Source organism: Scyliorhinus torazame, chromosome 8, assembly GCF_047496885.1.
Source record: "Scyliorhinus torazame isolate Kashiwa2021f chromosome 8, sScyTor2.1, whole genome shotgun sequence".
NCBI classification, from domain to species: Eukaryota; Metazoa; Chordata; class Chondrichthyes; order Carcharhiniformes; family Scyliorhinidae; genus Scyliorhinus; species Scyliorhinus torazame.
The window spans coordinates 54,662,672-54,678,906 of NC_092714.1; the positions used below are offsets into that span (position 1 = coordinate 54,662,672).

The window sequence follows — 16,235 nt, forward strand, 5'->3', positions numbered from 1 at the left end:
TTCTGGTGATGAGGCGTTCTGCCAGATGACTCTGGGAGACCAGTACTGAACAGCGCTCGCTCAAGGTCTCTGAGCTGAGGGAGATAGATTTCAGGCCTCGGCTACCTCGGTTATCTTCACATTAAAGTGAGACTAGCTATCTGGCTTTAATATGCAGAGTTGCTAAAAAGTGATCCTGCTCACAATGGGCATTTCAACCTCTCGCGAGATTGCGTTAGACCTCGTGAGGCATTGAGAGCCGGGTAGATCATGGGAGCGGTGTCTCCTTGCTTCTTTCGGCCACGCTATGCTGTGGCGAGCTGCTTTTCATGCGCACCGTGGCTGTAAAACTGCACCTGTAGACTCAAAGACTTTCCATTTTTGACTCTTGGCTGGAAAATAAACTCAAATACTATCTTTCTAGTTTTAGAGCTCATTGAGACGTTTTCGTTGACAACTAAACTGGGGAAATTCAATTAAGTTAACAAGTGCTTGCACCAATGTCTGGGATTTATGGTTAAACACGGTAAAGCTGAACATCATGTGTGCCCTTTATTGGCTAATGCTTCAGGGAAGGGTATTATATATTTTTCACTGGAGAATATCTTCATTGATGTAGACAGGATTGAGGATACCAGTGTAGAATGATAATTGCATTATGAATCTGATAGTATTAACCACATTGTGGTGTTGTTTCTATAGTTGTTCAGGTAGGCTCTGCTGTAAAACATTTGCACATTGGCCTCTTGGCCACTCTTCACCATCTTAATAATTTAGGGAGCATTCAGTGCTCTCCACTGGTGACTGTATTGACCTTTTAAATTATGTTGATTCTTAGTCTATTTCGCAATATTTCATCCTTTAAGCATTTCTTCACGATGTCTCCCACTTTGTATTTTGTACCACAGAATGAATGTGCTATTCCTGTGTAATCACTCACAAATGGATACTATTCATGTAATTAGGTAGGAATATTGTTACATATTGCAAGGTCTACTTGCAGAGCTGGAAAGGTACTGGCAAAATAGTAGGTGGCAACAAAACTTAAGTTCTGCTCTTTTAAAGACTGCAATTTAGCACCCACTTACTGAACCCTGATGATAAGTGCTCAAAACTTAATAATTTTCTCTTTGTGGTCATACTTCTTTCCTCTCTGAGAAATGGAATTATTACAGTAACATGCCTGATGGTTCAGCTGAAACTGATTTTTTTTTTTTACTTCATGCAGATTTCCTCCAATACAGCACAGTCAGGGACCCCTGACTCGACCAAGCAGTGTGGGAATTCAGCATTATTTCAATTAGCAGAGGTATGCTTCATAAGACTGGAATAATGCGTAAAGAAATATATTTATGTTAGTTCCAGAAATGGCTTAGTACTTCTACTGGAATGATAGTGAGTTTACAGAAAGATAAATTATGCCATCAGTATGTAAACATCTCACATTCAAGGTTTTATTGGCTGTACAGAACACCTGTGCACTCTTATAAAAAGAACAGGAAAATAAATTTCCTTATACAAAAAACAGATTTAAAAAGAAAATCTAAAATGATTCCCAGTGCTCTGCAGTTGGTAGAATCCTGGATTGGTATTCAATTTATCAACTCAAAGCCAAGATAACCTTTTGGTGCATTTTGAACATTCAACATTCAATATTTGTTTTCCAGTGCATTTGGAGTTGGATTGTGGTATTGTCAGTGCATACACTAAATACAATGAGGCATCAAATGTCACCATCCATGGATGACGAGTTGAAACATCTGCTGACTCAACCTATGATCACACGGGCTTAAGGAGAACAGGTTAATTTAGGCGTTGCTATGATCCAGCCTCAGTCAAATTGTAGGATAATGTTTCTAATCTTCCAGTTCATTGAATGGCTGTTCAGCCAAAAAAGTACTTTTACAGTTGGTTCCCTATTGTAATGTAGGAAATGCAGCAACACAGCAAGCTACCAACACAATGTGATAATGAACAGATAATCTGCTTTGTTGATGCTGATTGAGGGATAGATATTGCCAGAACATCACAAATAATTTCCCTGCTCTTCTTTGAAATAGAGCCATGGGATCTTTCGCTTGCACCTAAGAGGATAGATAGGGCCTCGGCATAAGGCCTCATCGATAGATCCCATCGATAGATCGCTCCCCCAACAATTCAACACCTTCTAAGTACCGTCAGCCTTGATTTTTCTGCTGAAGTTCTAGAGTGGAACTTGAACCCACAACCTTCTGACTGAGATGCGACAGTGCTACCAACTGAGCCACAGCTGATGTTGGGGTCTTAACTTATAACCAAGTGAATACTTAATTATTAGTTATAAAAAGATAAAGATTAGGAGTGGGGGAACGTTGTTTGACTGAATGAGATGGTTGGCAATGCGCGGTGAAATCTCCAGGAATAAATCTAACCTGAGTTGGCAGCCATATTTTGCACGGTGTCCTCCATTATCTTAAATGGCAGTGGAAATTGTAGCCATTTTTTTTCCAATTTGATCCTCTTAAAAATTCTGTTTGATTGCTCGTGTCTGCTTTTTGCTTCAGATGTGTTCGGACCGGTTGGTAACCGAAGGAGTACAAAACGAGCCTCCTACAGGTACCTCAGAGGATGGGCATGCATCTGAAGTCCCCGTGGCTGATCCTGGATTAGGTACAAAGAATGACGATGATGTTAAACCACAGGATTGGAATACTAATGACAAATCATTATCTTTGTTAACTGACACTTCTGTGACAAGTCTTAACAAAAGTGAAAAAATTAAAAAGAAGAAGAAGAAAAAAGTTAAACTCGAATCTACCAAAGCTGAAAAACACACAGTTAAAAAAAGCGGGAAAAAACGGAAATCATCAGAGTCTGACATGGAAAGCTTAATGTACACGATTGATGCTGTTGCTAAGGGTGACTGGGGCACTGAAAAGCCTTCAGGAAGCCCGGTGAAAAGTGGACGATGCTCAGCAAAGTCAACTGAAAATCTGTTACACCCTGTCTCTAGCCCACCAAAGAAAAAAATGAAACCAAAACAAATAAAACTATCTACTGAAAAGATTTCAGAACTCAATAAACACTCAAAGGTTTCTGATCTTGAGAAAGTTACCACCAGCCCAGTCAAAACTGAAACTTTTTCTGTCACTGAGCAACTACTTTCCCACAATGCACTAGGTGAAGTGAAAGCTGAGAACAAGGAAATCAGTAAAAAAACAGAAGCGTCTGGGTCCAGAAAATCTGAACGATCATGTAAAGGCGCTCTTTATAAGACTTTGGTGTCAGAAGGCATGTTGACATCTTTACGGGCTAATGTCGACAGAGGTAAGTGAACTGGTTCTGAATCAAACTCCCCTTGAATGTGCAGTTTTTAGAGTCATTGATAGGCTAATGCACTACATAATGAATGAAGGATGTAATGTATGGGTCCAGTTCATTCTTAATCTCAACTGGAACGGCAGAAAAAGAGGTGAGCTACTTCTCCACAATGAACAGCGAAATTCAACAGGGAAAGTGCTATCTCCATGCTTCCTCGGGTCTGTTTGCTGAGCAACATGAATAGATACAACCAAAATAGTTTGCTTCCCCTGGTTTTTAGTCCAGGTGCATGTTAGTGGGGGGAATGAGAGAGAGCTAGCAATGTATACAATAAGATCAATTGAAGCATAAATTATAGCAAAACAATTTTATGAGTCACGAATGACATCCTGTGTAATCGTCAGAAAGGTAAACTTTCCCCGTTCATCCCTGTCGACCTGTCTGCAGCTGTTAACACGGTTGAGCATGCCACCTGTCGGTAAATACCTCTCCAATCCGTTCTTATCCATCTAACCGTAGTCAGAGAATCACTTACAACAGCTTCTCTCCCTGGTTTCAGACTGTCGCCTCTGGTGTCTGCCAAGGATCTATCCTTGACCCCCTCCTATGGGCGACACAGTAGCACAGTGGTTAGCAGTATTGCTTCACAGCTCCAGGGTCCCATGTTCGATTCCCGGCTTGAGCCACTGTCTGTGTGGAGTCTGCACATTCTCTTCGTGTGTGCGTGGGTTTCCTCCGGGTGCTCCGGTTTCCTCCCACAGTCCAAAGATGTGCAGGTTAGGTGGATTGGCCATGCTAAATTGCCCTTGGTGTCCAAAAAGATTAGGTGAGGTCACGGGGAGAGGGCGGAGGTGTGGACCTAAGTATGGTGCACTTTCCAAGGGCCGGTGCAGAGCCGATGGGCCGAATGGCCTCCGTCTTCACTGTAAATTCTATGATTTCTCACCTATGTACTGACGGCTACATCATTCAAAGCAAAGCGTTAGTTTTCACATGTACTCTGCAGACACCTAACTTTACCCCACCAGGACCTCCCCAATTTTATTGGAGGAAATTTCTGCGAAACCTGCATTCTGTGTTAGATAAGCAGTTCCAGAATTTAGCAGCTTTGGAGGAGATGAATGAGGTGGTGGTAGGCTAGATTGAAGTCATTGCTTTTTGTTCCTGCTCCATACTGTTTTCCAGCTACCAACTCCATCGCTTTTCCTGACAACGGATTAAGCCAGTCTATTCATTGCCTTGGTGTTGCATTTGATCCCGAGATGATCTTCCAATCTCGTATTTGTGCCATCGCTAAGATTGCCTATTTCCACCATCGTAACATCGTCTCTGTCTCAGTTCATCTGTTGCTTATTCATGCCTGTTACCTCTAGACTTGACTATTCCAACCCACACCTGGCTGGTCTCAGTCGCTGTAGCCTCCATAAACTTGAGGTCATCCAACATTCTGCTGCCTGTGTCTCAGCATGCAACTGGTCCGTCCCCCTATCATTCCCTGCGTTTGCATTGACTGCTGATCAAGCAATGTTTCAATTTAAGCATTTTCATCATTGTTTTCAAATGCGTTCATGGTCTCCCTCCTCCCCATCTCTGTAATCTTCTCCAGCCTAAAAAGCGTTCAAGATAGCTGAACTCCTCTAATTCTGGCCTATTGTGCATCCCCAATTTTGATTGCAGCACCATTGGTGGCTGTGCCTTCAGTTGACTTGGCCCCAAGCTCTGGAAGGCCCTCCCTAAACCTCTCCTCTGCCTGGCTACCTTGTGCTCTTCCCTCAAATCAACCACGTTTTGGTCATCCAATCTAATATCTCTTTAAGTAGCACAGTGTCAGATTTTGTATTGTGGCCCTCCTATGAAATGCCTTGGGCTATTTCATTATGACAAAGGTGTTATATAAATATAAGTTTTGTTGATTTTAGGTGTTGCACATGCACTTGTTCCAGTTACATATCGATTAATTGTTGAATTTCCCAGTATTAGATCATGATGCAAATACACTTTTTCTACACGAGTGCACACAACATTCACTCATTGACCTGTGTGTGGCCTTGATGTTAATTGAAGCCTGTTCCATATCAACAAAGTTGTCTCCATTTTAAAAAATCACACCAGTTTGAGGTGTGATTTTCTTTTTAGGCATTGAAGATATTATTGGCATTTCTCCTGCAATGTACAGTACTGCCAATTGCAGAAACCTCAATTGGAAAACGCAGGTGTTTTTGGCACCATTCAGTTGGTGTTATTTCAGTGGGGAGTTAGGTGTGTCCGACTGCATCCTGAATTGAGCTATAACTGGATTACAATGAAGACAATAAGCATGAGAAAAACACCTCTGGAGTACTACATTAAGTGTATTGAACCTTATTTCAACTCTTGAATTTCAACTTGGAATATTGCGAGTGTGTACATTGCAGCAGGAACATTACTTGCAATAGGCTGAAATAGCTGTTTAAACAGTAAGCTCGGTAAATTAACATGCTTTACCTGGAATCTAAAGTATATAAGGTAGAGGTTCCCAAATTGGTGGGAGATTGGAGTTTAGTTCTGTGGCAAAGTAGCACCAACTAGGGACAGCAAATCTGAAGGAATATGGCCACTGTTTTCTAATAGGATTGAACTTCATGTTAAAACCCAAAAGTGTATTGGAGCAAAACTAAAGCAGCTAGTGACAAAGCTACACCTGTAATGGTATAAATTATGTAGAAATACTGCGCCGGTTTTCCAATTGCATTGAGCCCAGTGCTGATCCCGTTACGCCGGGTGCATAGTGGGAGAGCCCAAAAAAGGGTTACGCAATGGCACCAAGTCATGCACATATGCACCTGAGCCCCTACGCCCGACATGATCAGGATCACGCCATCCCAGGATGCAGTCCCCCAGCTCATGATAGTCACCATCATGATAGTCATGATGGCCACGTCAGGTCTGAGAAAGGTCAGAGCTGTGCTCTGGTACCCGACATTGAAAGGAGAGGTGAAGGAGGCTGTGATGGGTGGGAGGGGTGGTTTAAGGGTGGGTGCGTCTTGCGTGATCCTATAGTGGGTTATGCTCACTTGGGCGGGGGCAGGGCTGCCTACAAGGATGGATGGGTGTGATGCCGGGTCGCATTCATGCCTGGGCGTGATTATGTGGTCTTTGTGATGGAGGGGAGGTTGCCCCTCCAGGGCCGAGGGTCAGGGTTGTTGCCCATGTCTACAGGGCCATGATGTCCATAGGGATTGTGGGTACCGTCAACCTCACCCATTAAAAATGGCTTCACAGCGCCAAGGTCCCAGGTTCGATACCCGCCTGGGTCACTGTCTGTGCGGAGTCTGCACGTTCTCCCTGTGGCTGCGTGAGTTTCCTCCGGATGCTCTGGTTTCCTCCCACAATCCCGAAAGACGTGCTGTTAGGTAATTTGGACATTATGAATTCTCCCTCTGTGTACCCGAACAGGCGTCGGAATGTGGCGACTGGGGACTTTTCACAGAAACTTCATTGCAGTGTTAATGTAAGCCTACTTACGACAAAAAAGATTATCATTATTATTAGGTGTTACACCTTCTGCGATTGCATGGGAAGATGCCATGGTAAGAGGGTGAGGTGTTGCGGGGTGATGGAGGAGCGGACTAGGGAACGATCTCTGTGAAATGCTGACAGGGCGAGGGGAAGATGTGTTTGGCGGTGACGTCATGCTGGAGTTGGCGGAACTGGTGGAGGATAGTTGTGTGAAAAGTGAGGACATGGGGAACCCTTGCCTGATTCTGGGAGGGAGGAGAGATGTGAGAGCAGAGGTGCAGCAGATGGGTCAGACACAGTTTAGAGCCCCCTTGACCACAAGTGGGTGGGAATCCACGATTAAGGCAGAACGAAGACATGTCAGCATCTGTTTTGGAAAGTGATCAGAACGGAGGCAAAGGAACTGGGAGAATGGGATAGAATCCTTGGGAGGATGTGGGGTGTGAAGAGTTGTAGTCGGTAGCCGTGGGAGTCGGTGAGTTTGTAATGGATGCTAGTGGATAGTCTACCCCCAGTGTAGATTGAAGCTGTTTCATTGTATTTCATATTTACTTTGGGTCCTGGCATTGCAGCTTCCAAAAGCTGCCTGGACTGGAATTTCAATACAAAGTTGAAAAAATTGCTTTTAATATTTAATAATGATTGATTAGATGTTTTTGTAACTAGATTACACGGGTTTTTATTCGCCCATGGCTATCCCTAAAGGTCAATTTGGGTGACAATATGCATAAATGGTGAGAATTTTTTGTGCGTTATGCCCAGTATTATAATGGTCAATAGATGGCAGTATTGCAGCTGTTACCATAATAATGGCTACCTCGAAGAAACAGTTAGGGAGGATTTTCTGGAGAATCAGTACATTGTGGCTGCATAGAGCATTCAGCCCCTGCCACAAACTCCATTCCCCAGCCACCAAATCCACCCCACACTCTGGCAACTGTTTGTGGCTGAAACAGTCTGTTCACAACCTTGGTGTCATATTTGACGTGGCGATGAGCTTTCGATTACCCATGCGTGCCATCGCAAAGACCACCTATTTCCACGTGGTCTACCTGTGCTCCAACTTGAGCTGGGTTTTTTTTCTGCTGAAACCCTTATTTGTGCCTTTTGTTACGGACTTCCATTTGACTTGACTTTGCCAAAACAGCCCTGGCTGATCTTACAATTTCTACTCTCTGTAAACTCAGGCAGCACAGGTTTAGACAACCATGTGCCCGATTTCACACCAAGTTTTATTCACTCACCACCTCTGTGCTCACTTTAAGCAGCGTCTCAATTTTTACTATCTGGTTTTCATTTCCGTGCCATAGTCTTTAAACCCCCACCCCCCGGCCAATCTCTATAATCTGAAGCCCTACAACCTTCTGATATATCTGCGCTCTTCCGGTTTTGAGCCTCTTGTGCTTCACCGTTGGTGGTTGTGCCTTCTGCTCTTGAGGCCCTAAACTCTAGAATTCATTCCTAAACGTCTCAATCTCCATCTCCTTTTTCCACTTGAAGACACTCCTTGCATCCTATCTCTGACCAAACATTTGGTGATTATACAGAGAATAGGAATACCCAGATCATTTGGGGTTGGCAGGCGGCAACTAGTGGAGTAGGGCAAGGGGAAATTCTTAGGCCTCAGCTATATCTGGTCACTATCGATGGGCCTTAACTTCCTGGCTCCCCAGCGTCGCTGCTGAATCCCACTCGTACATTTCCAGGTAAGGGTTTACCCGGCAATTGTCCAGAAGGGCTGACAATTGCGGCGCGCTGGGAACCATCTGCAAGGTGATTTCAATCACTAACTTAGGATGGTTTTGCCAGTTTTATACTCAGGGTTGCTCTGAAAATGTTAGAAGGAAAAAAAGCACTTCTGACCTCGGGGCAACTATTTTAAAGACTCAGACTGAGCCCCGCATGAAGCACCTCTCACACCCCCGAACTCCCAGGGGACCTCCCACGCCTCCCTCAACTAAGCACCCCACAGCTACTGTTGTAAACAGGGTTTGTGCCTCTCCTTTTGTGCTTCACCATTGGAGCAGTGATACACTTCACTCCTTCAGTCTCACCCGGCCTGAGTCAGGAAGACCGGGTCGCTTTGAAGGCTCCAGAGGTCGGGACATCATTTAAAAATGGCGTCCCAATCTCTCAGTACACTGAGGAGTTCCGGCGAGCGGGCCTCCTCAGTGCACAAAACAGGGCTATTTGCGGCCTGGGCCACGTGTTTCCTGCTGAGGGCCCGTATTGAATGCTAGTGCCGTTTATAACCTTGTGTTTCTCGGCTCTGTGAACGGCGGGAAACACTCAGTTATACCTGCTCGCTATGGGACTTTGTTCCCATTTAGTTAAATCCCACCCGTAAGCTGTGAGGAGGCGGCAAAGAGGCTGCAAAGATGTTAAGTAAGTGGACAAGAACATGGCAGATGGAATACAATGTGGAGAAATACAAAATGAGGCACTTTGCTGGGAAAAACATAAAGCAGAATATTTTTTAAATGGCCAGAGTCTGGGAAATGTTGGTATTCATTGGGACCAATATGTCATTGTAAGTTAACCTGCAGGTATAGCAGTCAATTTGGAAAACAAATTTTAGTCTTTATTACACAGGGATTGGAGCATAAGAATAAATAAATCTTACTTCAGTTGTTAGTGGGCCTTGATGAGACCACACCTGGAGTTTTGTGTATAATTTTGGTCTACCTACCTGAGGAAAGATATGCTTACTTCCCTTAAAGAGTGCTCAGCATAGGCTCACCAGAATGATTTGTGGGATGAGGGAATTGTCCGATGAGGAGAGACTGAATTGATTGGGTGCAGCGGTCAATGTTGAAATCTTGTTATTATGAAGTGCACGCTTTAGTTTGTAAGTGAGAACAGCTCTTGCTTACTGGGGAAAGACTAGACAATTATTCTCAAGTGTATAAGAACCAGAGTTTGGCCCTTTAATTTGTTTCTCAGTTTGTTATTTTGGGGTTAAAACCAATTAAAATAGTACGGGGCACAATTCATTCACTGTGTTGCGCCTGGTGTGGAGCCGGGTGTGATTAGTTAATGCCAGGAGAGGCCCAAATCCGTCGGACCAATCGCGAGTCATCCGGCTCACGGCACCCGGTACGATCAGGATCACGCCCACGCTGGATGTGATCCAGATAATATTTAAATGACCCATTAGACTAATTTAAATATGCCGATGCCGCCGTCTCCCAGCATCCGGCAAGGCCTCAACCAGGCAGCAATTAGTTCTGGTCTCCACAAACGGAGTGCTCTGTGGGTTTTGTAAATAAAACTTTGTTAAAGAAAAGATTGGCTCCAGATTTCATCCTTTGCTTAATGTATGAACAATGACTTGCACACTTAATTCCTCAGAGTTTAGATGAGTGAGACGTGATAACATTGAAATACATAAAATTCCTAAGGGTCTTGATTCACGGAGGATGTTTCTCTTGGCTTGGAAGTCAAAAAACTACGGATCACAGCCTCAGAAATTTCTTCATTCGAAGGGTTGTGAATCTTTGGAATTCTTCACTCCATAACACCGCAGATGCTCAGCCATTGAGTTTATTCAGCATCGAGACTGATATATTTTTGCATATTAATGGATCAAGGGATATGGGAATCAAGGGATATGGGAACAATGTGGAAAGGGGGAGTTGAGGCATGACTGAATGTAGCGCAGGCTCAGAGGGCCAATTGGCCGACTCCTCCCATTTCTTACATTCGTATGTTGTTACCTGTTCTAAAATCTCCTTATGTGGTTCATTGTAAAATTATGTTTGATAACGCTTCTCTGAAACACCATGGCTCATTATAACTATGTTAAAGGGACTATATAAACACAAGTAGTTGCAAAGACATAAAACATTACAATGCAACTTTGGTTATTCAAGGAAATGCAGTCAACCCCCAGGTGACAAAGAATTAAAGATTTCCTGACTTGCTGTACACTGTTTAATACTTGCTCACTCCACAACCATCAGCAAAAGTCGCCACAAGCACAATTTGTCTCCATTTACTCAGCCGCCCCTTGCTTCCCTCATACATTTGCTTGTCTAACCATAAACTGCTAGACTGTTCCAATGCAGCTACAATGCTGGCACCTACTGAACAAAATGGAAAATTGCCCATGTATGCCCTATCCACACAAATTCAAACAGGCCGGTTACTATCCTATTCGTCTACTCTCAATAACCAGTAAAGTGATGAAAGTTGTGGAAGCGTGGCACTATGAAGCTCCGTAAATTTTAAATTAGTAGGATTAGTGAGTCATAATTTGCACAAAGGACGATGGTTGCAGTTGTCAGAGGCCAATCGTTTCAGGCCCAGAAGTTCCTCTTGCATCCAACCATCTTCAGCTCCTGCAGCAGTGACCTTCCCTCCTCAGGCTTAAGTCAGAAGTGTGATAGAATTCTCCCCTCTTGCCTGGATGAGTATAGCTCCAACAACATGCAAGAAGCTTAGCACCCCATCCACCACCTTAAACATTCATTCCCTCCACCAGAGGTGGCTGCAAAGTATACTATCTACACGATGTACTGCAGCAACCTCCTAAGGCTTCTACAAAGCACCTCCCAAACCTAGGACTACCATCTAGAACAACGGGAATAGTAGGCACGTGCAAACACCATCGCCTTTAAGCTCTCCTCCAAATCAGACAGCATAACTACATTGCAAATATGTCGCTGTTCCTTCATTATCATTGGGCCTGAATCCTGGAACAGCCTCCAGTATCTCACCAGACAGACTGCAGCAGTTCATGGGCAATTAGGGGTGGGCAATAAATGGTGACCTTGCCTTACTCACCTTGCTCACATCCTATGATTTTTAAAGATTGTGTGAGCTACCAAAACATTTTCCAGATAGCAATTGTCCCCAGGCTGCAGAAGTAAGGTTTAAATGGGAATATGTGTTCGCCTCCAGTGATTCCTTCTGTAATCTGATGTTTGTGGAACTGAAAGTACAAGTCTGTCTGTTTAAACTCACCTCCCGCCAGCAGATGAGCACTTTCCCAGAGGCCGGGAGCATTCTGTGTAGATTTTAACCTTGCCAGCTCTGCTAAGATCAGTGATCTGGGGGCTGTGAAATGAATTGCTGGAGGTGAAAGTATACCGACTTTAAAGCTCACCTGAGTATTTGGAAGAAAGATGAAAGATTTGCATAGGGAGAGCACTTTGTCTTTTCAGTCTCTGGCTGATGGTGGCAGCTGGCAGGTGGATAATGTGAAGAACAAGGTCAGATGTTACATCACTGGCTTGCCTTGCCGAATGGAGGACTGCAGATCTCGGACTATAGTGCAGCTGATGATTTTGTGCAATTCAAGAAGTGCAGGCTAGGAGATTTAACACATGGCTCAAGAGGTTTGCCAATGAATTCTCAAACAAATTCACAGTTTGGAATAATTGCAAAACTCTTGTTTTACTAATATAAATTTTATAAATTTATTGAAACAGTTCCTGACAAAACAAACCTTGGACAAGCTAGTTAATTGTTGGGGAGTTGGCGACACGATGGCGCAGTGATTAGCACGGCGCCAAGGACTTGGTTTTGATCCTGGCCCCACAACCCAGAGATGTTCAGGGTAGGTGGATCAGCCACGCTAACATTGCCCCGTAATTGGAAGGGAAATTACACGGAAGTAAGAATTAGGTTTCGAAGGAGTCTGTTGACTTGCTCTCACTTTGCACGGCGGAATATAGACCCAACTCCTGGAGTGTTCTGAATGGTGCAGAAAATGTATTTGCTTTGCTTTTAGGTAAGAAAGCCTCAGGGAAGGGAGGTTCATCCGACCATGAGGGATGTTGGAAAGAGGAAGAATGGTCATTTTCAAATGTTGGGACCAGTGGAACCAAGAAGTTGAAGAAATTGAAACCGAAAGATGAATCTGCTCTTGGGTAAGAGATCAGTTTCTTTCCCTGCCACTCATGTTGCGGATTCAACCTGGTGGCCTGTCTGCCATTCACTTATGTTTAGCTAATGGATTTGTGTGTTGGACTGTCTTTTGTGTCTATTTTGCAAACTGTACTATTATTAAATGAACTTATCACTGACATCTGATTTTCAGTGGACCTTGAAGGAAAGGATTATACCTATCCACACCATCAATCTTTCTGTCTGTATGCTTTTAACTGTGACTGATCGCATCATATTATGTGATATTTTATCTGTACAGATCAAATGTCAGCCATTAAAGAGTACTTCTTTTTTGAGGACATTCTGCCATCAAGAATATTTTGAAATGTGCTCACACAAACGTTTTTTTCCTTCCGTAACTGAGTATATTGAGCATTTGTTTAGGGAAGGAAAAATTCAACTAAGCGACCCAACCCCCGACCCTAATGACAACAACCCCTCAGCACCCCCCAACCCCCCTTGCCCCTGAGCCTGGATTCCTCCTGCTGATGATTGAACCCCCAACCCCACATCCCATTCAATTACCTGAGAAATTTACTTTCTACCTTTCAGTGGGACCTTTAAACTCACCTGCTTTATGGCAGCTAGTGCCGTAAAAGGGGAGTGTGTCCTCCTTTGCTCAGCTTCTTTTGTATTTCACGGTTGGATCTATGGACACTTCTACAGTCTCACCAGGTCTGATTCAGGGAGGTCGGGCGAGACGAGCACATTAGAATTCAAGCACAGGTAAGTTGCTACAGAGCAGCAATTCACCCCTGATTGCCCTTCTGAGAATGTTACGAACCAGTATGTTTCTCACTTCTGCAAATAGCCTAGCCAATCCTATTATTTTAAAATGTTTTTGCACATGCGCTTTATTAGTTTCATGCACATCCTTCTGGTTGTTGTAAATTACAATTACAACATGTGACTCTTTTACGTCATCGGTCACACAACGCCATTCTGAAGCTGCGTCTCTCTACAGGTTGGTACCAAAGTCTGCAGCCAAGACAACACAGTGGCACAGTGGTTAGTACAGCTGCCTCACAGCGCCAGGGACCCGAGTTTGATTCCAACCTTAGGTGACTGTCTCTGTGGAGTTTGGATGTTCGCCCCATGTCTCCGTGGGTTTCCTCCAAATGCTGTGGTTTCCTCCCACAGTCCAAAGATATGTAGGATAGGTGGATTGGCCGCGCTAAATTGGCTCTTGATGCCCAATGGTTAGGTAGGGTTGCAGGGGAGTGAGCCTAGGTCGTGCTCTTTCAGAGGGTTGGTGCAGACTCGATGGGCTGAATGGCGGCCTCCTGCACTGTAGTGATTCTATGATTCAAGCTACCCAGATACTGCTCCCCTGTGTCCTGAGTGTCTACAATTTGCATTGCAACTCAATAACTCTGAGCCCCAGAGACTCAAGCTGGAGATATCTACTCCTCCTCCTTCTTGGCTGTCGTCACGCAGATGGTCTCTGCACCCACTAACTACTTATTGCAGTCCAGACACACAAGCTGTTTTGCTATATCTTAGTCTGGATCATTTCATAGAATTTATCATAGAATTTACAGTGCAGAAGGAGGCCATTCAGCCCATCGAGTCTGCACCGGCTCTTGGAAAGAGCACCCTACCCAAGGTCAACACCGCCACCCTATCCCCATAACCCAGTAACCCCACCCAACACTAAGGGCAATTTTGGACACTTAAGGGCAATTTAACATGGCCAATCCACCTAACCTGCACATCTTTGGACTGTGGGAGGAAACCGGAGCACCCGGAGGAAACCCAAGCACACACTGGGAGAACGTGCAGACTCCGCACAGACAGTGACCAAAGCCGGAATCGAACCTGGGGCCCTGGAGCTGTGAAGCAATTGTGCTATCCACAATGCTACCGTGCTGCCCATTTATAAGTGCATTTAGCTTATTGTAAGTATTTATCTTTTTCGACAACTTCCTTGCACTAATTACCAAAAGAGCTGGGTAAATGTGTTCTGTCTTCATTGCCTTCTAGGTTAGGGAATCTAGAGCAGGAATTTGCAAAGAAATTCAACAGCCTTCCACAATATAGTCCAGTAACCTTTGACCGCAAGAACACAACAGTGACGAGGAAAAAGAAAAAGAATAGGAGTGGATCCACTGAACAACAAAAAAGTGATAAAGGTAGGACTAGGGAAAGTAAAGTAGTCTAGATGTATTTTAATATTGGATGTCTGGAAGTGAACCAACCATGTTTGGACAACCATGTGCTGGTTGTCCAAATTCCTGACAATTTCGAGCTATTTTTGTACCTTACAGAAAATGCTTGAAATCCTCTGCAGCAGGTCAGGCAGCATCTGTGGAATCAGAGTTCACGCCAAAGGTGAAAGGGCACCGATTTGAAATGAAGTCTGTTTCTCTCCACCCACATTGCCTTACCTGCCGAGTATTTTTCGCTTTTTTTTCAGATTTCCAGCGTCCACAGTAATTTTGCTTTTGCACTTGTACACGTTAATTAGGCATGTTTAGTTATGTTCTGGATTCTTACACCTTTTGAAAGGAAAATAACTTGCATTCATGTAGCACCTGTTAAGATAGAAACCCCCAATGTGCTTTATAGCGACATAATTGGGCACAAATATTTGCCTAGCCAAAGGAGGAGAGGGGAAGTGTCCAAAGGTTTGGTCAAAAAGGAGGTTTTAAGGACGTTTTTAAATTTGGAAAGGGAGAGATATATACAGGGAATTCCAAGTCTGGTTCTTTCACATGTGAAGGCATGTCTGCCAGGAGTGAGCTGAAGAGAAGAGAGGAGAGAACACAGCTCACTAGAGTGGGAGGAGCAGGGAGCGCTCGAGGAGTTTTAGACCCAGAGCAGGTTAGAGGGTGAGAATTTTAAATTGATAGCTTTGGGGGAAATTGGTAACCCATGCCAGCAAGGATAGGAGTGACGGGTGAATGGGATAAGGAGCGAGATAGGAGAACAGCAGCAGAGGTTTGAATCAAGTTAAGTTTACAAAGCATGGGAGACCACCCATTGGAATAGTCACTTGTCACGGTGACAAAGAATAAGGACTTCGGCAACTGTTTGCCTGAGGCAGGAGTGGAAATGGGTGATTTTATCGAAGTAGATATAGGCAATCTTTGTGGTTGGAATCTCAGTGGAAAGTCAATAGGATACTTAAGACCCCAAACATTTTAGTTTAATCAAAAGACTGGCTGGGATAGTGATGGAATTAGTGACATGAATTTGTGACGTGTAAGTAAAAAATGATGTCTTCGGCCATCTTAATATTGGACTGGTGCAAATCAATCAAGACTGGATGTCAGATAAGTGGTCTGATAGCACAAACAGTTGTAAGGCTGAGAACTGGTGGATAGGTAGAAATAGGTGTTGTTACTGACTATAAGGATGTTCACCCCATATCTTCAGATGATTTTGAAGAGGGGAAAAATGTGGATTGAGAAGAAAATACTGGTTAGTTGTGGTTATGGGGTGGGGGAGGAGGGAATATGCCGGGGAGTAAAACTGTGTCGGGGGCTCCTTCAGAAGGTTGGTGCAGAGTCGATGGTCCGAATGGCCTCCTTGTGCACTGTAGGGATTCTGTGATTCTAATTGGA

At 44.1% G+C, this 16,235-nt stretch overlaps 1 protein-coding gene across 12 annotated transcripts in view; it reads left to right on the forward strand.

The window, feature by feature from the left end:
* bbx (BBX high mobility group box domain containing) overlaps nucleotides 1-16,235 on the forward strand; it is a 282,578-nt gene that overhangs the window by 235,594 nt on the left and 30,749 nt on the right. For all 12 annotated transcript variants that reach the window (XM_072513622.1, XM_072513620.1, XM_072513624.1 and 9 more), the window contains 4 exons: nucleotides 1,208-1,288; nucleotides 2,523-3,285; nucleotides 12,512-12,650; nucleotides 14,653-14,801. In XM_072513622.1, the coding sequence (XP_072369723.1) occupies nucleotides 1,208-1,288; nucleotides 2,523-3,285; nucleotides 12,512-12,650; nucleotides 14,653-14,801 (1,132 nt within the window). The remainder of the gene's footprint in view (nucleotides 1-1,207; nucleotides 1,289-2,522; nucleotides 3,286-12,511; nucleotides 12,651-14,652; nucleotides 14,802-16,235) is intronic.